The sequence below is a fragment of the Centruroides vittatus genome, unplaced genomic scaffold (genome assembly GCF_030686945.1).
Source record: "Centruroides vittatus isolate TY-2023 unplaced genomic scaffold, ASM3068694v2 contig_400, whole genome shotgun sequence".
NCBI classification, from domain to species: Eukaryota; Metazoa; Arthropoda; class Arachnida; order Scorpiones; family Buthidae; genus Centruroides; species Centruroides vittatus.
This window is the reverse complement of record NW_027122215.1, coordinates 2675919-2703848: the sequence shown is the minus strand read 5'-3', so window position 1 is coordinate 2703848 and position 27930 is coordinate 2675919. Positions and strand designations below refer to the sequence as shown.

Here is a 27930-nt window from a genome sequence, read left to right as displayed (position 1 = left end):
AAAGTAACTTAATTCGATTTAAAAAATATATATATATATATATATTTTTTAAGTAGTTACAGTATTTAACACTTTTAAGTAAATATTAATTATGAATTAGGTTTATTAGGTTTTAAAAGTAATAAATATAATATTTTCATTTTACTTTAAAAAGTTACAAATTTGAAATTATCGATTTTTTAAAAATTTTTTCAAAGGCGGCGCTTCCGATTCGATATTATTCTAGTCACGTGACTGAATATAATTTCAGACGACACGCAAACCGAACGACAATGACCTTTTTAAATTCGATATTTACCTAAATATTTATTAAAAATTTAAAAAAGAATCGATAAAATAAACATAAACAATTACAGAATATATCACGAATGTTAATTTTTAAAGGTTATTATTCTTAGAATCGATGACATCATAAGAGTATTGATAGACCATTGGTTGACGGTCGCCTAGCAACCATCCTAACATCAACTTTAGAAAGAGATTTGACCATGGAGGTAAAGCATTGTCTTTGATACTTAATATTTTATTCGAATTACCGGGAGAACATGTTTGATACGTCAATAAATACATTTACATAAAAGAATCTACTCGACTTTAAGGAAAAAGTAAGTAAAGTTTTAAGAATTTCCCATGTTTTATTCTTTAATTTAACTTTTTTAACTTAAAAAAAATGACAAGGAAGATGTAAACTACTAAGAACTAATTAAATTACTTGTTTTGTATGATGAATTCTGACTCTTGACAGTAAGACAATTTAATATAAAACATGTTTTCTATTAAATTGTGATTAAATATAAGCTAATTAGCTTATAGATCAGTGGAATTTAGATCATTGACAAAGTTCTGAGTACTGTAATTGAGGTTAAAGCATTTTATATGTTCATCATCACGCCATTAAACACAATAAATTAGCTATTTGTGTTTTGAACATAATGGTTTTATCTTAATTAAGCTAATTGTAATTTTTTTAAATTAAAATTAGCTTTATTCAGCTTTATATTTATTATTTATTTATAGAATTATATTAAATTAAAATTTAATATAATTCTATAAACATATTGAATTAGTCACATTTATTGTTTTAAATTTAATTTAAATTTTCTAAGAATTAAAGAAACTTGAGATACACTTTCAATTTTGTTGAATGAAATGGAGGAAATTCAATTCTTGAATATTTTCCACTTTCCTTTTTTTATTTTCAGTTGTTCAAATAATTAAATTCCGTGGTTTATATTAACAAGTAAAATCAAAAAAAAAAAAAAAAAATAAGAAATTAAACATTAAAATAACAAAATATCTTCTTTATATTAACAATAACTTTTACGCCTCAATTGTGATAAATATTGCTAATATAAGATGTTCAATTTTTTTAAATGGTACGCAAAAATGTTCGGGAATCTAGGACATATCGTGTTACAAAGCACGAAACGATATTTACTATGGTAATAGAAATTTTGCTCATTTTTTAAAAATTTCAATACGGTTTTAAAGGAAAACATCACTTAAAAATGACCATGGAAGATATTCTTTATATGTTAAAATTATATTTCTACAGGAAACAGAAGTCACATCGAATTCAGCCATAAGATGCCATTTCTTAAACACACGTGAATTACTCAAAGAAAATGCACCTGGCATATACAAACATTGCCACTTTAGTGTCGAATACTCAGCTGGTCAATTTAGGTTGTTCATTGGAACGCCACTAAAGTATTGTCTTTCAACTTAGTTTGTTCAATTATATAGGCTAAACAAACGTTTCTATTTACTAAAAAGGTATAACCAAACGTACGAGATAAATTCTAACTCATCATTCACCTCTATACATTCATTCGTTACTCTTTTGTGCGAAAAGGTAAGAGTAATAACCTTTAGTTAATTACAATTGCATTAGCTTTAAGGAAAAGAAAACTAAATCAAGAAATAATAATATATTGTTATATTTAAATTTTGTAATTTAAAATAACAATGTAGTGCATATTGATTGCTAGTTAGATCATTTATTTTTCTTTCTCAGTAAATGTGTAATACAATTTCCCTGGTTAAAGTCCAAAAATTTAATCCAAGAAACTATATTATGTTCTGCAACTATAAATTTTATTTATAAAGTTAAGTCTGTTGCAATTATTAGTTAAAACAGTATTATAATTAGTGACTTATAATTATATTAATCAAGACAAATTTTAATATAATTACATTTGTTCTCATTTATTAAACTTAATATGTGTTTTCAATTTGTACAGCATTTTTAACTATTACATAGAATATATGAATCACTAAATTTTAAAAACTAATTTTTCTTATTTTTTTTTTTTAATATATGTTCTTATTTGAATTTATATTAAAAATCGATCATTCAAAAATTTCATTTTATTGAATAAACTTTTATTCCGAGAAATGATTTGTCCTTGTATTTTTCATATTTTTAGTATCATATAACCTATTTAAATTATATTTTAGGTGTGATAAAAATTAGTTTAACCTCATGAACTGCATGTAGTCATTTTATTCTTCATATGTTCAGTGAAGAGAATGAGGTTTGGATTTAAAAGATACACCAAATAACTTTTTATGTCAAATTTTATCATTTTTAGTTTCTGTAGATTCAATTTTTACTTTAATTCTAGTCTACAGGTATTAAATAATGAAATTAAGATTTTTCAAATTATTAACCTAATGCGTAATCTAACTATGTTGTCTGTATTGTGTCTATAAATATCTATAAAACTTAAAAAGATTTTATATTTTTATTTTTTTAAATCTTAAAATATATATATATATATATATTACATTTTTAGAAATGATTTTACTTTAACAAGAATTCCTCTTATGAGGGAGGAGTTGAAATTCTTTAGAGTTTATAAACTTTTCTCATTTTAATTGCCACCAAACAAGAGTTAGAATTAAAATTCGAAATTTATGAACATTTTAGTCGGAGATTTATTAGAAACTCGTCTCAAATTAACATAAAATTATGCATTTTACGAATTTCTAAAAATGTAAATTATGATTTAAAATAAATTCCAATGTCCTGCTTTAAAAAAAAACTCTAAATACTTCTGGATAATAATCTTTCCTTTTGAATGAAAAAATAATTAAGATTCGATACCGGGTTCTAAAAAGGTAACTATGCGCTAGAATTTATTATTTATCCATTTATTATAAACCACAAATTATGCCGAAGATGAATTTCTTTACATAAATTACGATACATAATCCCCAAATTAAGTTTAAATGACAGAATTTTTCAGCATTAATTTTATATTATTCGGTTTTGGTATCGATTATTAAACGGAATGACCTTTATCAAATAATGTTCAATTAAAAAAAATCTATTGCCGATTTTAAGTACTCTTTATAGGTTATTCTACTGTTAAGTTTAAGTTATTACCGGTACAGTACACGAATTAGATTATTTAAATATTAATGTCAAATATAACAATAATGAATATTAATATCAAAATTATTATTATGTCGTAACTGACGACATAATTTTGATAAAAATTTATATATTTTACCATGTTATTTGAAGAATAACAAATTTAATTTAATTTAATGATTTAATGTAATCTTAAATTATTAAATTACTGCAATAAAGATTTATCATATATATCGATTCAGAAGCGCATAATTATACAGTATCTGAGGAATATTTGATGTATAAGAATATCTAAACATAAAATTAGGCTAGCATTTATAATCAATTGCTGGTATTGTTTTTGTTTTTATATATTAACGTATAATAGAAATTAGAGATGATCATTGCAATGTTTTTCAAAAATAGTTACAATAGATAAATCTTAATAACATTTCTATTCAATGTCAAAAAATAACTTTAATGTTTTTCAAATCATTATAAATCCTAATATAAAATTGTAATCTGAAAAAGCTTATAAGGACTATTTAATAATATATTATTTTCATCACAATCTATAGTATGTGTTCTACAATCAGATATATATATTGCTACACTTTTATCATTTGGTGAAAGTCATTTCGGCATACATAACATATAATAAAAACCATGTACTATTTATTGATTCAATTACAGTTGTATAATTACATTTTAAATATCCAGAATTCTGTATCTTAACTAATTTTATAATTGGATGAAATCAATTATTTTTAGAAAAAAAAAATGATTGCAGTACACACAATCGTAATTTAGACAAGATATTTCATAAAGTACAATCCAATCTAATGCTTTTAAAGATTTCATTTGTGAACTAGACTTTTTGCAAGGCATTAACACCTTCGTGACCTGTTTTTTCATTTCGTGAAAATTTTGCTCATTTTATTTTGTTCATTATAATGGATCCTCACCAAACTCAATATGTACCCATCAACGACCGAGTTTTCCGATTTTCTTCGTGTCTGACACCTAAATAGGGGTCAGTTTCCCATGGAAAGTCGTCTTCCGGAGGCATCACTCTCTGACAGTGTTGCGTTGCCTCATTCCATCAATCTAATCCAAAATCAATATAATTGAGAGATAGGGGCCGAACAAAATTTCGATCGGAATTCTTTTTTCTTTTTTAATTTGAAACGATATAAATCAATTAAATAGATTATATTATGAAAATGTCATGAAGTCAACTTCTCGTGAATCTGTTTCGTAATTCTTCCGATTGTTGCGTGAAATAAATACATTATAGGCTACTGTATATTCTAACTGATATTTGTATGAATGTTTCTAATGTAAATTAAAATACTGAGAATGGTAGATTTATTACTTTCCCGGCTGTTAAAAAGTATGGCCATCTAAAAATGACCCCCCAGATTTTTACATTTTTGGACTCAAGGGATCTTCAAACGTTGAGAAATGAAAAAAAAAAAAAAAATTCAGAGTGTTTTCTGTATGTATGGATATTAGTGTGTGTGGGGGGTGCACGATTTTGTTCACCCTCTTTCAAGCTTAATAACTCCTGTTATTTCTGTCGAAAATTTCTGAAATTTTGCAAGGAGGTTTGTTTATTAGGGAGATCGATGCTAATAAATTTTGGTGATTAAAGGTCGAAGGAGTGGGGAGATAAGAGGTCGTGTGTATTTCCATTAGGGTCAGACTTAATGACGATTTTACTCGTTATTAGCATTTATAATTTTTTTATAAAACCCATCCCTACCCTCAAAATTAAGCGTTTTGCCATTTTATAATAGTTAAAAATATTTTAAAAAATTTTCAAATAAAATATCATAACAGATGGCGCCACCAAATGTTGCCGGGAAAGCTAAGCAACTAGTTGTTGGACTTTTTTATATTTATGTATACAGTAGCAGGGAAACTTTTTCGAGTGTCGACCCTTTTAAGAAATTCGTCATCCATCGACCTTCAAGAGCAAAAATAAATACAGTAAACTAATGCTGTACAGATATACTAAAACTCTTTAACAATTAAATTAAAATTACTTTTTATTTCAGTTGGTTGACATTATTGGTGTGATGGATGTGTTTTATGAGCATTAACAAGGCTACTGAAGTTTGGTTGAAGATTAGTGAGTTTTAGCTTGAGGTTCAGTTTACTACTATGTTTTGCATCACTTGAACCAACTTTGACCGTACATGAACTTTGAAATATAAGTAAAAATTACTTCACTGATGCACAAAGCTTTGGATTTTTGTAGTAATATTCATATCTCAAAAATTCAACCCGAATCCTTAACGCAGTGTCTCTCAACCTTTTTCTAACAGTGGCATCCCAACTTGATAATTTTCTTTCTTGCTGAATCCCTATTTCTTTATAATTGTAGAATTATTGCTATATAGGGTCTCCAACTTCCTCAGATCCCAGGGAAATTTGTTTCTTTTTCACCTCTCTAGGCGTCCCTGTATGTAAGAAAAATTATGGCGCTGCTTAGCAATATATTTTTCGGCACACCTAAAGTGTCGTGGTGACACTCTAGTATGTCGTGGCATCCCGATTGAAAACCACTGCCTTAGAGTATAGCTTATCGACCACTTTGGGGACTCCTGATATATAGCATATTAAACTTAAACTTCACTACATTGACGACACAATTTTAAATTACAAACCGTATTAGGAAATAATGGCTGTCAAGTGCCGAAACTATCAGAAGAGTCGAATAAAAGTTTTATCAGTTCGAAGACAAAAATCATGAATTTCTGAGAAAAATTAAATGAATTGGAAATTCTGTGATTATTATTTCATCATACTCCAAACATAGACATTTGATTGTGTAAAATCTGGACTGATTGTGAGTGTTGAATAAAGAACACTCCATTGTCTTGAATAATGTTGACCCTATGATGTCTAAGCATTGCTTGAATATTAAAAATTTTATAAGAAAGGATTCAAACTGGCTTTTGTTCTTTTCAGACTAGGGTGCAATTTCGACAGTACATTCGACAGTACAATTTATACAGTACATGATAAATATAAACGAATATTTTATCCTTTCATTGTGAGTACAGTTTAATACAAGATAGCGTTTACTTCGCAATTATCAATTTATTATAACCGAACTTCGCATGAAATTACAAAATAATATCTCCTTGGTAATTTAATTGCAAACATATTTCAGTATTTTATTGTAATAAAAGAAATTTTCAGAAAGGATACCAGACACTCAACTATTTTCTTTCCAGTCCTTTAATACAGTTCGTTCAATAGGACTTCTCTTGCAATAAAAATGATTTCTTTATTAACATTTTATTGCGCTTAAATTTCAGAAAACCCATTTATCAAATGGATTTTCTGAAATTATATATATACAATCTTTCTAAAACTGTGTATAAAAATATATCGTTTGTTGCATTTTATGTCAGCTTCTTTTCTCTTCCTAATTTTATCTTCAATATTTGATTGCATGAAAAATAAATTGTTGATTTATTTTACATGTAATTAAATATTCATAAATAATAATGTTACATGTTCTCAGATTAATTACCAATATTTTATACTGAGATTTGAAAAAAAAAAAAATTTACAAGAATAATATTGGTCCAATGGTTTTGAGTAATGAATAATATTTAATATATCTATTTATTAGATGAACTATTATTAACTGTCTTGGTTAACTGAATTGAAGCCAATAATAATAATAATAATTACTGGATGCTATAAATTATTTATTGAATACGAAAGACCCCATTTAGGACAGTTTTTTTTTTTACCTTTATCATCAAAAGCTGCAACTCTCTTAGTTTAAAGCAGCTAACTGACTTTTGGATCACTAATGTTTTAGAAGTTTATTTTTTATTGTAAATGATGATTGATGTTATTAAAATGTATTTTGTAATGTATCGATACAAAAATTTGCAAAACAGATTAAATAAAATTAATGTAAATTATTAATAAAAGGGGTGAGGTAAAAAAAATGAAAATAATCTCCATAAACAGACTAAATCGATTTAAGTGTAATCTTACATTTTATCACAAAGTTTGCAAATATTATAAATACTGGTATTTAATGAATATGAAGTAAAAAGTAAATCAACATTAAAAATCATCTGCATATGTGCATAATATAATTACGAATTGTTTATTAATAAGAAGCACGAACATTATCATTTATATTGTTTTAAGGTTAAACAGTTTTTCTTATAATGGACTTTGTTGTTTTTAATATACAGATCTGTTATCTTAATAAATTTTTAAATGTAAACCATATTAAATTAAGAATTGTGATTTAAAAGTTTATTCCAATTAGTTTATGAAAAACGTATAAAACGTAGATATTAAACTTCTAACTTTCAAATAAAACATTCCAAGCAAGGATATTTTAAGATATAAAAACCAGTTTCAAAGAGAATAATAATAAATTTAAAGAGAAACCATATAAATTCAGAAAAATATTGATGCAAGATTTACAGTATGGCCCTAAGTAAATAAAAGTTAAATAACTTAAAACAATTTAAATTCTCAAAAAATTTGTTGATAAAAATCTAGCAACGAGTTGCTTAACTTTTCCGGGAACATTTAAAACTGCTTATATGCGTCATCTGTTATAAAAAGTTTTTAATAATAAAATATCATATTTTTAATTATTATAAAATGGAATAATGCTTCATTTTGAGGGTAGGGATGGGTTTTATAAAAAAATTGTAAATGATGATAACGGGTAAAATTGTCATTAAGTCCGACTCTACTGGAGATACACACGACCCTTTATCTCCTCACCCCTCGACCTTTTTACCTCTCACCAAAATTTAATAGCATCAATCCCCCTAATAAACGAACCTCCCTGCAAAATTTCAGAAATTTTCGACAAAAAGCACAGGAGTTAATAAGCTTCAAAGAGGGTGAACAAAATCGTGCCCCCACACATAGTACACATACAGAAAAAACCCCAATTTTTTTTTTTTTGCCTTTCTCGACGTTTCAAGGACTCCCGAGTCCAAAAATGTAAAAATCTGGGGGTCATCTTTTGACCAATCGCCATACTTTCTCTGTTATATAACAGAGGCGGGAAAGTAAAAAGCATATTAATACCAATATTGAATTTAATGCTCTTCGTTCTAATTGAACGAAAAGCATTAAATAGTTCTATTATATATTTAATATTTGCAATTAAAGTACGATTGTTTTGATTATTGATTACGTACTGTAGGATTATCATTGTTTCAAAGATCTTATACTCGTATAAGCTCATTTAAAATTCCTGTTCAGACTACAGTATCCTTAAAAATTAAACATTTATGAGCTCTGATCGGCACAGCTGTTGGCGTGAATTTCTTTCCACTTCCAAAGTTTGTCTAATTTCCAAGAGATGAAGAATATTAAATTATTTTGGACTAATATGAACAATATTAAGCTTATTATATTATTGTTACTAATCGCTGGAATAGAATCTAATCCCGGTCTCTTGCAGAAAACTCCAATAAAGAGAGGAAGACCACCACTAACTCGTCAAAAATTGCTGACTAAAAATTAAACATTTATTACTTTTAACAAAAATATTAAGAAGTCTCTACTCTAAATATTACAGATTTAAGATAGTTGTCAACAAACTTTTTTCTTCCTTTATCCGGGAGTAAAGATGAAATTATTCTTTTCTTTGTTACTTAGTTTTAAAATTCCAAATCTATAGAGTTGATTCAAGTATTAACTTCAGTACAGACATAAAATTAATTCTGTTTTAGTGAACAGATTAAAATTAATTCTGCACTTAAAATTAAAATGTTTGGATTTTCGATGAACATAAAATTTTAAAAAATCCAGTAACGTGTTGCTTAACTTTCCCGGCAACATTTGGTGGCGCCGCTTTTTATATTTTTAACTATTATAAAAATGGCAAAAAGCTTAATTTTGAGGGTAGGGATGGATTTTATAAAAAAAAAAAAATTGTAAATGCTAATAACGAGTAAAATCGTTAAATCTGACCCTACTAGAGATACACACGACCCCCTTAAACTTGACTCACTAAGATTTAATAGCATCAATCCTCCTAATAAACAAACCTCCCTACAAAATTTCAGAAATTTTTGACAAAAAAAAAAAAAAAAAAAAAAAATATATATATATATTTATTAAGCTTCAAATAGGGTGAACAAAATTGTGCCCACACACGCACACACACACAAAGCATCCATACATACAGAAAAAACCCCGAATTTTTTTGTATTTATCGACGTTTCAAGGTTCTGAGTCCAAAAAAATAAAAATATGGGGACTATTTTTTGACCGATCGTCATACTTTCCCTCTATAAACCCGGGAAAGTAATAAAAAAGCAAGTTTTTGTAACCACTAGTTTAAAATTACAGATAACTACATTTATAAACATAAAACGTTTTACATTTTACCGATAAGAGATACTGCGAAGTAGCATAATGTTTTTAAATAGTAAAATATTTAAGTATTTCCGAGAAATATAAAAATAAATAAAAAGTAAATTTTATATGGTTTATTTAAAAAAACCATTTGTAGTAATAAAAAATTAACTGCTTGCTGTTTAGATTAATAATGAATTTTTTTAATCATATGTCACTTGGTACATTTTCGTCTTACACATAATGATCATGATATTTGTAAATTTTACAATCAAGCATCATTTTTAATTTTAGATAGACGTAACAAAATAAGCTAGAAAATTACTGTAATTTTCAAAAAGATTTTTTTTTTATATCTCTTTCTGAATCTGTGAATATATTAATACAATAGCCTATAAAATATTTATCTTAAAACTATTTATTTATTTAAAACTAACTTTAAAGGAAGATTGATATAATTGTTTGTATTGTATTAGATTTTATCTACTTTGATTGAATTTCTTTTTACTTCGTTACTTTAGAATATTGATTACAAAACCATTCGAAATTTGAATTAGAAATTTTAAAATTGTTTCTCATCATTCCTAACATTATCAATGTTTTAGGATTGATTTTGATTTATCCGTTAAAAACGTTAGAATATAAATATGAACGTTTAAAGCTAAGATTACAAAAAACAATAATTAATGAAACCAGTGGCCAAGTGGATAAAACCACTGAATACTGGAAAGTTAATTGATCGCGGGTTCGCTCCTCACCAACGGGCTGACTACATGAAGTTTTCCGGGTTTTCTTCACTTGTTAAACACCTAAATAGGGCCTAGTTTACCATAGAAAGTCCTCTCGGAAGGCACCCTTTGGCAGATCGTCCAACTGTTGCATTGCCTTATTCGTCAATCCAAACCCAAGAATTACTTTTAAGTAATTTATATTGTATATAATTGTTCATACTTTTAGTGCAAATAATAAAGAAAGAATAGTCAATATAAAAAATAACTTTTAAAGCTTTTTTTCAAGAAATTGAAACGTGTTCGGAACCAACGGGATAAATTTGAACAAGTGTTTGTAACAAATGTTTTCCATGGCACTATAATGAGACTTGTGCCAAATGGCCCCTCTGGCCTCTTTGATAAGACCTGCTAGAGAAAAATAAGAATCGAACTCTGGCATTATTTAGGAAAAACTGATACGAGTCTATAGCGCTATACTGTAATACAAAATGATCATTCATTTAACATAATCAGGTTGTGCTTTAATTACAATGTAAAAATGAATGTAAATTATCTATTAGATCAGTTCACTTTTATATTTTTTAATGTTTATATATTTCTGTGTTAACATATTATATACTGGTGTAATTTCTGATATAAGTCCTATTAATAAACAAGGTCCAAGTAGATAATATATACGCAGAAATGTAAAACAGCAAGGACACAGAGGTAAAAAGAATTCATCTTGAATTTTAAATTCAAATATTTTTAGATAAAGGAAAAGAAAACGTAGTAAGCTATTGTCTTTTATATTTATACAAATAATAATTGTGATTTTAACTAAATATAATACAGTATGTCTAATTTATTTGTAATATTTGTTCTAAATAATTATACAATGGCTTGGAAGGAAGCTTTTTATATTGAGGAAAACGAGTTTTTGGTATTTATTATTTAATACCTTGTATGTTTGTATTCATTGAGCATTCCACTTGAATTGGGGTGAAAAAAGAATTATTTAATTATTGATTAAATAAATAAATAAGACGGATTGCCAAAATTTTTAATTCTACTATACAAAAATATTTTTAATATGTTTATTGTATTGTAAAAAGCGTTATTAACTACCGTATAGAAATAATTGTTATAATTTATTTGCTACCTTTACTTTATACCTGTTACTATACCTGTCTTATTATTATTATAAAAAAAACGCTTTTATTTAACTTTCTTTGTATCATGTCATCAAATGTTGCAACTCGGATTTCTATATTAAATAAAAGTGGATGAAGACAAACTAACGACATAGCTAAGTTCGATGATAATGCATGTTAATGATGTTTTAGGGGAATGGCCTTACTCTCAGCATCCTCCCAACTCTGAAACCCGATAAACATAACCAAATGTAGAATTTAATCGTGTGTAGATGAGCTGTAGCGATTGATCATCCTCACCATCCCCCACCTGAATATCGAAAAACATGGCCAATAAAAATGCGTTATTTTATAATTTTTAAATTATTTACAATAAATTAAGATAACCATTCTCCATTATGAAGGCTTAAATCTATTGAAACTTGATTTTATTCGGTGTAGATTGGATTTTTTGACGTAAATTATCAACATACTTTCATTTTTCTTAATTATAAAATTACAAAAGTAAATTAATGAATATATTTTTTAAAACATGAAATAAAGCTTTATTTTGTATTTTAAAGGAATTATTCATCTTCCAGACATTTGCTGTAGATGGAATTGCATACAGAAGCTTCTTTCGAGTTCTTTTTTTTTAAACTAACATTTCAAATTCATTTATTAAAGTAATCATTATTATTTATAAAAATTTAATATTTATTATTATGGCAATGTATATTTAATAATTCCGTGACATTTGAATTTATTCAAATAATTTATTTAATATTTAAATAAATTTTTCTAAGTGAATTTATTTAAATATTATTAAGAAAACAAGGTAAACATTTAACTTGTAAATGATTATAAAAATACTTAAAACTTTATCTATTAATAATAGAATTTTAATTAATTTTTTTTATTTAATAATTCTGAGTAATTTGGCCTAAAAATTGTCAAAAAATTATTAAACATCTGTACATCTATGAGATAGGCCTACTAACATTTTTCCGACATATTCAATGGCCTTATCTTATGTATTATATATATACACAAATAATAAATATAGTACTCATAATTTTCCATACTTTTTTAAATGTAATTATCATGTATTAATAATTAATATTTTATATTATAAAAATATTATTACTTAAATATTTATAATTGTTTATAAATATAAATAATCTAAATATTTTATTTGATTATTTACAGTAATCATCTTATTGCTATGACAAAATTAAGCATCATTTTACAACTATTTTTTCTAACTTTCGTATGGAATATATTAGCACAAGGTAAATACCTATTTTTTTTTAAATTAAAAACTATTGGATAATTAATAAGTTTATTAAATTCATTGTCTAGATAATAGGTGCTATTTACCAAGTGGCAGCTCTTCTGAAACATTTAGCGTTAGCGAAGAACTGGCAATAGGTGAGTTTATTTTATTTAGGTAATTAGGGAATAATATACAATTACTCGTAAAAGATCTATTAAATAATTTTGATATTTCTCAAAACATCATTTAAAAAGCCAAAATTAATTTAGGTTCGTTTTCCATAAATCCTCTAAAGATACATTCATAGATTTCTTAATTGTTCTTAAGTCATCAATACACGACATACCAGCGAGATTGACAATTTATGAACAATTCTGAACACAGCGAGCCTCCGAGAGCCTTTTTTTTTTTTTTTTTTTTTAATCGGATACTAGGTTAGCTATTTTAATCACTCTGACGGCATTACTTGCCGTGTAATCGGTCCACAACTGTAATCATTTACACACGTTTAAGATGTACCGTAATTCGGGGTGAATAGGAACACCTTAAACTCTAAATAACGCTCACGTTGTGACCTCGTAAGCTGTCTTAAAAAATTAGTCTTATCTCCTTAACAACTTCAGTAGGTGATATATGAAGTAATCAAATTTCTCGTTTTTACCTCATGGGTAAGAGTAAATAGAAATAGAAACAAATGTGACTTTTAAGTTACTATTTTATACTAGAGAAGTGAAAGGAAACATTTTTCTTTGCCGATATTTATTAATTACTTAGGCCTTATATTATGCAATTTACAGAACTTATACAGAAAGAAAACATCTTTACAAAAAAAAATGCTTAAAGTCGCTCAGGTAATCTGAAAACTGATTAAAAGCTCCTTCATTTTTATTTATTTAAACATATTCAAGTCACTGAAATTATCAGGAAAACTTGTTTTCAAAGTACGCTGATGAGCTAGTAATGGAGACAGTCTCTCCTAGCATCATGTTCGTCGCATGTCTCCGAAAATCTCATCATCTGTGATGTTCTCTAGAAGAGCACCAAATGACCATCTATAACTTGGTAGACTTTGACAACACGGTCTGCTGTAGTCCTTTTTCTTCCCATACATCTTCACTACAGAGATACGTTCTCACTAAAATAAATCAAGCCAACATGGAAACATACAAATAGATCCATTTAGCTATGAGGTATTTCGGATTCTACTGGTATCGAAGAAAGTTGCATGGGAAGAATTGAAATAACCATTTTTGTTCTTTCTATTCACCCCACGAATTCAAAATATAAAATTTCTCATATTTTATATGTTATTCATAAGCAATGAAAATTTAATGAAATGATACTAAGACAATCTTCTAACACAATTTTTTTTTAATATAGTGAGCCTTATAATATGATACAATTCAACATAGTTTGTCAAACGAGAGCATGTATCCAAATAAGACTGACATCTAGAACTGTGTTGCCAAAACAATGTCCATACTTTAAAAAATAACATCCAGAGAGCATTGAGAAATTTTATTTGTTGGTTATTTTCTTTGTCAAGCCCGTACAAAATTTTCTTGAAGTTTTGTTTTTATTCACCAAGTTACGGTATCTGCATGCCGAGTTTTGAAGTAGCATAATCGGACAATTTACCTGCGTAACTTTTTGTCAATCAGTGTATACATTACGAGCCTATCTAACTCAAGTTAAGTTGGCGAGCATGTGAAATGGGAAATATTTTTCATAGTATTTCAGATAGGGAATTAACGACTTTCGTTTTTGAAGTAGCTACATTTGATTTTGTCTATTAGCGAGGTTGAGACCGAAGTTTTAAACGCGAAAACGTGTACGTCGGACTTTCAGCGTCACTTTCCTGTAAGCCTAGAAGTTTGACAATGGCGTTGGGAATGTCGTGCATGATTCCACTGACTTTCCAAACACCATTGTCAAACTTCTAGGTTTACAGGAAAGCAGCGCTGAACGTCCGACGTATACGTTTTCGCGTTTAAAACTTCGGCCTCAACCTCGCTATTATCAAGGAAAATTTACTTGGGTGAAGTATAGCACCTTAATTTGAATAAAACACGTATTTCAAAAAAATGGTAAAAATGTCACCCAAACCATTGGTTCAATGATGGGACTTGTCCCATCAATATTGTATCAGCATCAAAGATGTGCAAGAAGTTAAATCGAATGATACAACCCCTCGTAATTTGAATAGCTTAAACGGTTCTCGAACCAAATTTAATTCCAGACTTTTGTGTCACTTTTTCAACGAAAACATAAAAATGCTCGCAAGCAAAAAAGGGGATTAATAAATTAGTTTTACAAGAATAAATAATACTTTATCTGGTGTCAGTAAACGTACGCATACCTCGTGCAGTTGTCATAAACAGTAAGAAAAGCAGTATCGTTTGCAATTCGTAAGGAAACTTCGTTTAATAAAAAGTACTCCATCTGAACTGTGCCCTTCAACAAAAATCCATCAGGCATCTTGATGTATGCCTGGAAACATCATTCCACTCAAAACACGAAAGCAATAAATTCGCGCGCCCAGCATTTGCGTTCGATTACCATTTCTTGGGTCTTCCTTTTGCAGCATACAGGTGGGAAACTCTAGGCGTCAATGCGACTTAAGCACGACAGAAATCTTGTGGAATGTCGGCCCACGTTTCTTGAAGTACCGTCTTAAGCTGATTTTTTGTTCGGGACTTGTTCTTAACAAAGATGCGAAAACACATGACAGGTCTTCGAGAGGAATCAGATCGTGCGAGTTTGGGACCCATTCCATTACTTGGACCCGATTTTGGTGAAGCCAAGCAGTAGTGGTGTATGTAGTTTGCCGAGATACGATCTCGTTGGAAGATCGTATCTCTTTGCAAACGTTGATAGATTACAGAAGATAGAAAATGGTGGTGTTAAATTGCCTGGTATCTTGTAGTTTGATAGTCTCATCACATGGAACTAAATCACCAATGTCAGAATACTCAAAACATCCCTACATTTGTACCGTAGCTGGAAACTTGACTTCTCGATTCACATAGTTTTGGACGCGACTTTATTAGTTCGTCTGATGACCCTCCATTCAATATTTTCATATAGGACTGATAAGGACAACTTTTCAAACCAAATCACCGTCCGCTGTCGAGTTTCTGTTCAAGACAGTAGTCCCTGGTCCAAGCAAACTGCTTCCTATGTTGAACTGACGTTAACATGAGCTTCGGCTTACTCTTTTACGAGCCATAGCTTATGCGTGTAGCCTGTTGCTAGCAATTCGCCTAAATTTCAAATAATTAAGATTTAGCATATACTTACTAGATATCTTATTTAATTATGCAGATGGTGTTGTTGGAATACTAAATGTTAGTGGAAATGTTCAAAGAGATGGAGATATAACTTTAAAAGTTCAGGACCAAGACATTGTAATGATAGAACCATATAGCAAAACTCTTATATTGAAAAAGAAATTGGATAAAGAAGGACCTGAAGGAAAAGATGGAATCAAGTTAGAAGTAATCTGTATCAGGAAAAAAAGCGAAGATCCGGTAATTGGAACCTTAAAAATTTTTGAGAAATATAAAAATTATTAATAAAATCATTTTCCTTTAGAGTATCACAATTCCAATTCATATAATTATTATGGATGCAAATGACAACACTCCAGAATTTGTCAATGCACCTTATTGTGTGCAAATCAGTGAGGTATATATCATATATTGTTTATTTGCTTTTTTTATGATGTAAAAATTAATTAATTATTTATAATATTTTAAGGCAACATTAGTAGGTTCAACTATAATCCATACAATTTTGGCAATCGATAAAGATCAGAAGGGCCCATTCAGTACAGTAGAATATTCTATTGAACGTGGTCCTTTCTCAGTAAGTTAAAATTTACTTATTTGTACAATTCTAGAATATTCAATTATATAATTATCAAATTATCTATTTGATTTTTCAAAATGAATTATTATTCTAGCAATTTACTATCAATAAATTAGCATTTGATCCAAGACTGTTTCAATCTTTTCAAAATTTCATCCTATAAGACTATTATAAAAAATATTTATATCAGATGTGAATAATTACATCTGATATAAATATAATAAATTAATTTCTGAATTCTTTGTATAGTTTGTAGTTGTTATTTTATTTTCTTGACTTAAATTTTACATTTACTGTATATTTAATATATTTTGATTTCTTGCAATATTCATGTTTAGATCATTATATTATATTATTTATTTTAGTAGAATATTAAGTATTAATATTCTATTAAAATAAATAAAATGATTACTGCTGGCAGTAGATTTAAGATCTAAACTAGTATTATAAACTTACAAATATTTGTGTGTAACTGAAAACTGTATTTCAATTTTAACTAATATATTAAATTGAATTTTTCAGCATTTATTAAAGGTCCCAAATAAACTAGATGGAGTTATAGCATTAGCTGAACCATTAGATTATGAAAATGAAAAGGAATTTAATGTTACAATAAAAGCTCAGGTACAGTTAAATATATATATTAATTCTCTGTTAAATAAATGATTGTTTCTATTATATTATTATTATCCTAAAATTATTACTGAAAATTCTACACATGAACTAATATATGTATAATACTGTAGTTTTTGTGTGTATCTCACAGTAAATTGATAGAACAGATAAAACCTTCACATGCAAGTAATCCACACCTATGGGAGCAGTTGTAGGCATGAGTTCATAATTAATTAAAATCAGCAGATAACTTTAGCCCAGTGATTCTCAAACTTTTCTTCATCACAGTACACTTTTAATAATTTAAAAATTTGGCAGCATAGATGGTTACTTTGGTAAGTACTGCAGGACAACCGGTGACATCATAACAATGATTTTTAAATGCAATTTGTTATTTAGGTCACGTTTTCTAAATACCTTGGTAACTACCAGCAGTTACCAGTAACACCAGTTACATTTTCCAAATGTACCCTAGGAAGGTAGAACTGATTGAACTACTTGTCTGATGTTGCTTATGTATGGGTATTTGCAGTGGTGGCACACTTCAACAGCACACTAAAGTACTGCGGTACAGTAGTTGAGAACCACTGATATAGCCAATACCTGCTTTCAAAGTTTACTTCAAACACAGGTTATATGCACAAAAATAATAAAAATGATACACAGTATTATTGTAAGAAATAACATGGTATTAAATTTCAATAAGTAACTATTCTTCCTCCACTTTGGAGTTAACTTTTTGCTGCACCAAGAAAAAAAAAAAAGATTAAAAAATTATATTTATAAACAGTTTCCCCATTAGTGTGCTCATTTACAAATGTATTGAATAGAACCTAGATTGTTTGTTCAGTCTTCCAATATAGGAAGTTCTGAAAACTTGGTAAATATAAAAACAAAAATTTATAGTTATTGAGTAATTTGACAAAAAAAATTAAATTTTTTAATTTTAGTTAATATAATTTAGTCTTGAATAGCAATTTTGAGACAGAGAGGTTAAATAATTTTTAAATTTTAGTTATGAAAAACTGCAACTGATCAGATTTTTCAAAGGAAAAAAAATATTATTTTATATAATTATATAAGTTACCATAATATCAGAATAAGAATTAATTTAATAACTCATTTTCTGAAATACCATCACAATGCAAAATTGCAAAACTAATTTTACTTATCCAAAAAAATGTTATCAACAATCTCTCTCTCTGAAGGCTTAACATTTTTGAATAGAAAATATTTAATTATGGTAAAAAATATTCACTTACATTATATCTCCATACACACAAAAGCATGTTCTTATAGATAAGACAAAATGGCACTATATTCTACTATTTTTTAAAAAAACTTATCATATCAGAAGCATTTTTTTATTTCAACTTTTTATTTTTAATAATGGTTACAATAGAGATGTCACAGATTAGTTACTGTACCAGTATAGTTACATTTATGTTGACACAGCAATATTGTGCTCTTATAAGCAAAGCAGGACATGTATAAGCAAAGCAGGACATGTATAAGCAAAGCAGGATATGTATAAGCAAAGCAGGACATGACACACAATTTTTACACAAGAGCACACTCTTATTTGTGTGGAAATATTTTTTTTTAATATCTGACTTAACCATATGTTTGTTTATACAAAAATGATTTTTTTTCAAATGAAATTGCCAACCAGTTTATATATTATATTATATATATATATTCACACACCAATCACAAGTTATGTTTAACACATTCCTATTTTATTAGTATTTAAAATTTGTCTTGCTGGTATATTAACAATGCTTTGTCATATTTAAAGGTATTTTTGTTATTGAATATGTTTTATAACACTTCTGTATTTCTGTTATTTTAAATATTATGCCTAAAATTTATAGGCATAATATTTGAAATTTTTTAATATCATCATTTGAATTAAATATATGATCTATCCATTCAGTTGTAACTGACCCTCAGACATTCTGTGGACTGTCTGCCTTGTTCATGCCTATATCAGTTTTTATAGTGTCAAGTTAGCATGTTTTCTGTTGGCCTGGCCTTCTCTTCCTACTGACCTGACTCTCAGGATAGATCCAAAATATGTTAGTCTTTGTACGTGATTTCTGGGTTAAGTTGTATCACTTCCCTGTTTGTGGTTCTCACAGTCCATGAAATTTATAACAATTGGCTGTAGCACCAGAGTTTGAAGGCATCAATCCTCTTCCTGTCTGTCATCTTTATTGTCAAACTTTCACAGCCATAGGTTGTTTGTTAAGAGGCCTATGTCTTCCCGATAAGAGAAAGAAAAGCAGAGACAATGGCTTTGACTATCCATATTTTATTCATCCTAATCATGGTAGTACATCCAAGTGTTATTTATCTTTTAATCTGAAGTCTTGATTCATCATCTTGATCGATCTCAGATCCAAAAAATATGAAATCTCCGATTGCTTCAATTTCTTCATCAACTTTAATTTTGGTTTTGCTGTTAGCTGCTGTCATGCTCTTGGTTTTTTATATTAAGAAAGTCAAAGAACATATGTTTAAGAGTTATTCCAGATCCTTTTTGCTTTCTACAAGTTGAAAGACAAAATGCATATTGAGCAAATTCATTATTAGATTATCATTAATACTTTATAATAATCTCTTATTAAGAAACAAATGAACAATTTGATCAAAAAGTTTTGCATTTCTTACAAAATCTAGATTGAAATCCCTGATACTGTATTTGATAAATAATGATATATATTTTTTCATTCAAAAAATTTTTGAATATCATTATTTATTTTTAGGATGAAGGATATTCTCCTAGAAGTGCTTATACAACACTCACTGTTACTGTTCTAGATGCTGATGATCAAAATCCACAATTTTCTGCCGAGCGTTACAAAGCCAGACTTCCAGAAAATCCACAACCTGTTCAGTTTTCATTTTTAATATATTTTTAATATTTCATTAAAATTTCTTGAAATTTTGTCAATATAAAGAATCTTATCTATTTAAAATTTTGAAATATTTAGGGTTCAAAACTTTTGATGTTACCAACATCTATTTCAGCAATAGATCCAGATGAAGGAATAAGAGCATCCATAGAATATAGTTTCCTTGCAAGTAAATGTTTTGCTTAGTTTAAATATTTTTTACATTAAGAATATTACTTTTAAAAGCTTTAATATATTTCTAGATAATGGGGAGACAGCTTATTTCAATATAAATACAAGAACTGGTGAAATAACACTTAAAAAAAGACTTCCTGTCAATTTTAAGCTTCCAGTTACACTTGTTGTACGTGCAACACAAATTGACAATGAGGATAGACAATCCCTTACGACTGTACAAATAAGCGATGGGAAAACTTTCTTAAATGAGTTTAGATTTCTACATACCATATATGATGCTAAAGTTTTGGAGCATACACCAAGAGGAATTGTTGTTGTAACTTTACAAACAATAAAATCCTTAGAAACAGTAAATATTATGACATAAAATTTTATATATATATTTAAAATAAATTCATACATGACTTTAAAATATATTTTTAGGATGCAAAATTTCGCATTGTTGAAAAACAAGAAAATTTTTTAATATCAAATTTGTAAGTATAATTTTAAATAGTAAGAAAATAGCTAATAATAGAAATAACTAGAAATAAAATATTTAATTAATAAAATAAAAATAAGCCTAATAAATCATCATTGGAAAATATAGTTGAGGGCAAGAGATTTTAAAAATATAATCAATATATATAGAAACACAATATCAGTAATTAGAATATATCTTTAGAAAATTGTCTAAATATGCTTCATGGAAACAGTGGAGAAGTGATGATTGCCAAACCTCCCGATTATGAAGCAAAGAAGCGTTTTCTCTTCCATGTAACAGTTTCCGATGGACAACAGGTATTATTAATATTTGAAAAGCTTTGAATAAAATTTTAGCTTTAAACCATGTCTTTTTTTTCTTAGCATGATATTACTACAGTTAATATAACAGTATTGGATATTAATGATCATAATCCCACCTTCCTGCAACCTTCTTACTTTTTTGAAGTGAATAATCCTATGATTAGAACTGGAACAGTATTGGGAAAAGTAGAGGTAAATGAAAATCTTTCTTAAGATATATATGCATTTCATGTTTCTCATTTTGATAAATATCTTTAAAAAAATGATTATTTATTTAAATATACATGACTTAATAATTATTTAGCTTTTTTATAACATATGAATATTAAAGATATCCATATTCTTCGAGTAGAAAAAATTTGAATATATTAGAACATTAATTCAATAGGATAAAAATTTAAACATAATTCATCAATTTCTTTGAAGCAACTCACATTCATTTTAAACAAAAAGAATGACATGAAAAATATATTCCTAAGAAGTAAATTTTTCTTCATTAATGAGATGTAATATTTACAACTATTAGGTAAATACATGAAATGAGAGATACAAAAAAATAGCACAAAATGTTAATAGATAAAACTATTCGCTTAACTACTAACTTATATTAGTATCATGTCTAGATTAATACTTTTGCTGACAATTGACATGATTTTGCATCATGTGATAACATCCCAATATGTTAATTATGCATTTTTGGGTCATTCAGATGCTGGCATTTACAAACACACCCAAACAACCTTAAAATGCAACAATACTTTAATAACCAAAACATTTTCAATCGTTTTTAATGATCTTCCTCAAGTAGAATACATAACAGAATGCCATATGGAAGTTTTGCATTCTAGAAAGCAAATTCAATGTTTAAACATTGTGATTGGACCATTAACAAATTGTTAGAAATGGTGTGTTCTTTTTACAAACAGATAATCAAGACATGTTAGTGTTTTATATGCATTTTTTTTAGTGTGTAAATTCGTCAGCCATTTTTAAAAGAAATTATGTAGTTTTTAATTGTTTGGCATGTCACCTGTGAACTTTTTAAACTGTTTTTGCATATTTTGCAGAGCTGTAGCCTCTGAAAAAATGTTGTCTCTGCAATGGAAGTAGGGTTTCTCATTTCCCGGTCTTTTGCTTGTCCCAGGATTCCGGGATAAAAGTGAACTGTTTCCCGGGATCCCAGCAAATCCCGGGACAAAATTAATTATTTTTAAGATATACAAAATATCTTGAAATCAAATGATATACCGTATTTTACGAACTATAAGACGCATTTTTTCTTCGAAAAATTGCCTCCAAAATTCAGGTGCGTCTTATAGTCCGTAGCATCTTATAGGTATTTTAAAAAAAAAAAAAAAATGCTTAAAAATTAAAGTGCGTCTTATAGTCTGTAGCGTCTTATAGTCCGTAAAATACGGTAATTATTTTAATATGTTCTGCAACCTCAAAAATCATATTAATAATGCAGTGTAAGATATATATTAAAAATTATCTTTGAATTACATAAATTTTTTCTATTAGTGAACATTTCTATTAAAGTTTGCTGGAAACTACCTACAACAACAATGGAAAAATGCTTTGAATTGAGTTGAAAATTTTTAAAAAATGAACTTAGATCAACTTTCTAACTTAAAAAGTAATTTTTGTTTTTAAATAAAACACAAATTACAAAAAATTATTGGAAAATTTTATAAAGATTTTAAAAAGCAAAGATGGTCAATACTCCAATCACTCGATCTGGTTCTTATTTAACTAATGAAAAGCCTGCTACCAAGAATGCCTTTCCAATTCAATTCATGTGATTGGAATCATGTTTAATGCATTTAAGAGAAAACAGATGTTATGTTTTTTCACCTGTAGCATGGAGGATTTCTTGTTTGTTTTCGAGATTGTAGTACTTCTTTTGCTCTCTAGTATTCTTGATTTGTCTACCTTGGCTGCTTTAATAGTGGTATTAAGCTTGTAGCCCGATAATTCGACAGTTCGTTTGTCTTTAATAATTAGGTTTATGAAGAAAAACTGGTACTTATGGGTTAAGAGGATGCCAGTCAGAAATTGCGATTTTTTTCAACTGCTTACTTCTTACGATTACAGATAACAGTTAATGTTACGTACGATGCCAAAATGGCGGCTCGTCTCTGATTCCAGCAAACAGAAGAAACAGTGGGGACGCACATTCTAACCTAACCTAACCTAACCTATTAACCAAATTACTAGAATAGGTTGGGTTGGGTTGGGTTAGAACATGTATTCCCAATGTTTCTTCTGTTTGCTGGAATCAGAGACGTGATATCCAGTGGCATGCCGTGACATTTGATGATAGGGAAGCTGTGTTTCTGTAAGAAGCCGACTTCCAGGGGCAATCAGTTAGTTGCACATCAGTAATGGTCTATGGTCCATTCGTACAGGAGTGGTGGCTGTAGAGACAAAGACGACAAGTATCTGACAAAAACCGTTTATTTTAACATAAAATAAACATACACTATGTACAAAATAGTTTGCTTTAGGATAATCAGCCATTCGAACGACCTGAGCGTTGATGTGCTTCTTCAATGGTCGATCGAAGGTGGCCCGGGACAGTGGCGTTGACAAGTCTGTAAGGCACGGGGAGACTTCGTCTGTTGAGGTCGGGGACATGGTCTAAGTCTGAAGTGGCACGGGTTACGGGTTGGCACAATAGACAAGAAATTGTTTTTGTTTTTTTTTTCTTTTTTTTGCGCGTTGACACACGGCGTTTTGGTTATTTGGAACGTTAACCGAGTGCCAGGTGTCCTCGATTATCGGAGATTATATCAATCTCCGTTCTTTCTTTCATCCATTTTAATTGGTCGTTCTCTCTCAATCATGCTTCCCGAGTGGTTGATCCCTCGTTACTAAACATAACGAGACTCTTACCTGGAAGTGGAGAATGAGAAAAGTCAAAATCGAAGATGAATTCAATCTTCCACCGATCATAGGACGAATTCCTTCTGCTATTTATGGTTTCTGCCTGGCAGTTTGATATAAACATTGGGTGTCCGACTACAAACGACTTTTACCTATGTTTATTAGTTTAAAAAAAATTTTTCTCTAAATTAACCATTTTTTCGCATCTTTCGTGACGGGTCAGACCCGTCCAGTACATGACATTTCCATAAAAGTTTTAAACAAATACTGGAAATGACAAAAATAAACAATTTATGTATTTTAGTTCTAAAATACAAATAATACATACATGATACAAATTGATACAATACAAACAATGACAGAAAAACTTGTTTTTTTAATTTTTTATAAACCAACTCTATTCGGCGATTTTTTTCCGCAAAGTCGTTAATTACTTTATCGTAAGTCGTTGGTCGTTGATTCCATCAACGTATTTAAAAGCTCTTTTTCTATCGAAAGCGACGACAATTTTCCGCCGACCGAGTATTCCTGGCCAATGTACAAATTCGCTCCGTGGTCGAAAAACTGCGCTCAACAGACCCACTGGTAGATGGTACCGTAAAAATTACTGATATTAAATCATATAATTCTTTTAGTACTTCTTTGTTCGGATCAACATTAATTATAATATGTTTTACGTCTAAGAGTTACTTGCCAATATAGTCTGGACACGAATATAAATATTGCGATTCACGTAATTTAGATAAGTAAATTTTATAGGCAATTTTTGGATTTAATTTAAAGAAGTAAATCACGCTTGAAAAAATTGTTTATAATTATATTGACTGATTTTCAGACATAAAATCTTTAGAATTTTTATCACTTTTAGATGTTTTTCATAATATTAAAATTATTATTTTCTTTTAATTATACTGTAATTAAATATAACTTTGCAAAAAAAGTTCATAAAAATAACATTGATACTCTTTACTTTTTAAATCTTAAACAATTCACTTAGTCAGATTGCTCCCTGCCAGTGGCTAAAGGATAGAATTGTTGGAAGCGTTACACGTGTAGTTTCCACCAGCTAAACCGACTGAGGTTGGTGCTCTGTAAAGCGCATGCGCCAATGCCCTCTGGCTGCTTTACACCGTTCAGTTATTCTTGCCTTGAAAGCTGTCTTGGAAGCGCTTCCATTCCGCCACTGACATTCGAATATACAATAGCAATCTTATCATTTTTTTCACATATAGTATAGAATTTTTTTAATAAGATACATAATGCAGTTATAATAAAATATTAATTTTAATTAATTCAAAGTACTGTATGTTAAAATATAAATTTTTATATTTTAGAAAATACAAGGGAAGGTCATTGGAAGGTGGAAGCGGCGCTTCCACCGCTTCCAGTGACGGCACGCCACTGGTGATATCAATAATCATCCTTCTCGCTGTTTTTTCATTTTTACAACTTAAACAGTAATTTTTGAGTTAAATTTACTATTCTATTGTTATTTAGATAATTTCATTCAAAAAATGCGATTTTGATCGCAATTTCTGACTGGCGTCCTCTTAATCCATAAGTATCAAAAAACTTCATATTTATAGACTTCGTACTCGTTTGTATCCTTGCCCAATTTGCACAACCTGGTGTTACGCAGTTATTGAAGCTACTGGGCATGGTTAAAACTAAAACAGCATAAGCACAATTATTCCAGATATTACAAGTAAAGAATTTTCAGAGTCCTGCCACAAATAAGCTATGCATTGATTATTGACCATTTGTAACATGCCATAACGAGCAAAAATTTAAAAAACTAATAAGTAGGTTTAAAATTAATAAATATAAACTGTCAAAATAAATTTGTGAGTTAATTATACTTTCTATTTGCAAAATTTCCTCAACTTTATCAGAAAATAACAAAAAAGTGAATTTCTAAGAAATTTGTGGGATATTTCCCAGGTTAAAAAAACAACCAGGATCTGGTTTGAGAAACCCTAAATGGAAGACTGTTGTTCCTTGTGATTCAACTTGGTGAAAATCAAGACATGTTATCTGTTTATTTAAAAAATACAAAAATAAAATAAAATAAAAATTTAAACTGTGAGCCATAGTCATCATAGGGCTTCAAGTCACTTGCACAAAAAAGGATATTCAAAAAAAGGATTACCATGCCACTGAGAGAGTTAACATTCTTGAAATTGACAGAATGACCTGACACAAAGCATAATAAAAATGGGTGTTTAAACTACATTTTATGAAATATATGATTCTCAACATTATTTAATGAGGAATTCATGTGCCATTATGAAAATTTAAATTAAAACTCCAATATTTATGTATTGTACCACACAGTCCAAAAGAATTTCATTTATTAAAAAATGAAATTTTTTAAACTCATTATAGAATATCTTTTTATCTTAACTTGTGAAAGTGTAATTGTAAAGAATTAATTGTTTTCATATTAGATTATTTGCATTAGACTATAATTATAAAAAATTTTAAGCATTTCATAAATACTTGGATTTTTCCATGCAATGGTTAAATTCTATAAAATTTTCAGGCAATAGATGAAGATACTGAAAACACAATAAGATATTCTTTGTATGGATTTCATGCCAGGTACTGTAAATTTACACTTCAGATTAGTTGATTTTTTAAAAATCATGTGGTTGAACTTTAATTTTTATATTGTATAGTGCATTTTCAATTACAAATATGGGAGAGTTGCAAATTGTTGATGTTGATGCCATTAACACAACTGTATGTTATTTAATGGCTATTGCAACTGATGATGGTAAACCTGCTAGACGTTCAACTGTGCCTGTGACTATTAAATTTCCAGAAGCTTTTATTTTTCAAAATCTTATCAAAAAAGATGATTCGTACATTCTTACAATTGCTTTTGGTGTACTTCTTGGAATTTTATTTATTGTAATTATTATTCTTATTATTTACATTATGAAATAGTAAGTTATTATTGTTTAAAACTTGATTATTATTAATTTTAAAATTAATAAAATTAATTAAGGAAAAGTTATTTTTATTGTAGCAAAAATGATCGTGAGAATTCAATTCAAATTACCAATGAAGAAATAAACAAATTTACTGTCAAACCAATCGAAGAAGTAAGCAGTAGGGATAAATTAATTAGTAATAATGGTGAAGCAGATAGAGTTCAAGATAGAAGTGGCACTCCAACTTCAGTTCCAATGAATAGTTTGGAAGTTTATACAAATGGAAAAAGAAGAGAATTACATCATACATCACCATATAAAGTGACTATGAATGGATTTATGAGAAATTCAGAAAGTGCTATGTCGAATTATCCAAGTATTCAATGGCCAAATGGATCAATTCCTCAAAGAGTAAAAACAATTGGCTGGGAAGCTGATTCTTCTACAAAGGTAAGTTAAATTTTATTAAATCATAAAACATTGATTCTACTATTCAAAAATTTTTCATGTCATGCTTAAATTATTTTAATTAGAAAATCTGTTCATACTTATTTAACAGTAATATATACATATTGTAGATTGCTGATGCTGAAGCAGATAAAGAACAAGAAGCTGAAACACGAACAACTTTAAAATTAGAAATTTTTGAACAAACAAGTACAGATGAATCATGATATTAATATAAGTAAATGCTTTTGCTATTTATTACAAATCTGTGATAAAAGAAAGAGAAGAAAAAGATGATTCATTCATATTGTGAAGTACAGTACATAAATTGCCAACATATCATATTCCATAAACTTTTTACAGTCTATTTACAAAAATATATTCTACATTTTATATAATATTATATTATATTGTATTTTGTTTAATTATGCCACATTTGAACACATGAT

The 27930-nt window shown here is 28.4% G+C and overlaps 1 protein-coding gene across 1 annotated transcript; it reads left to right on the top strand.

The window, feature by feature from the left end:
- The first annotated feature begins 254 nt into the window (after window positions 1–254).
- On the top strand, window positions 255–27930 carry LOC136976462 (protocadherin-15-like). The gene is made up of 17 exons (XM_067271743.1): window positions 255–605; window positions 12780–12862; window positions 12933–13001; window positions 16171–16376; window positions 16441–16533; window positions 16606–16713; window positions 17239–17340; window positions 20100–20225; window positions 20328–20418; window positions 20492–20775; window positions 20850–20902; window positions 21122–21206; window positions 21273–21404; window positions 26641–26699; window positions 26777–27046; window positions 27130–27484; window positions 27613–27930. Exons 2-17 carry the CDS (start codon window positions 12796–12798, stop codon window positions 27706–27708), a joined length of 2196 nt encoding a protein of 731 aa, XP_067127844.1. The 5' UTR covers window positions 255–605; window positions 12780–12795; the 3' UTR covers window positions 27709–27930.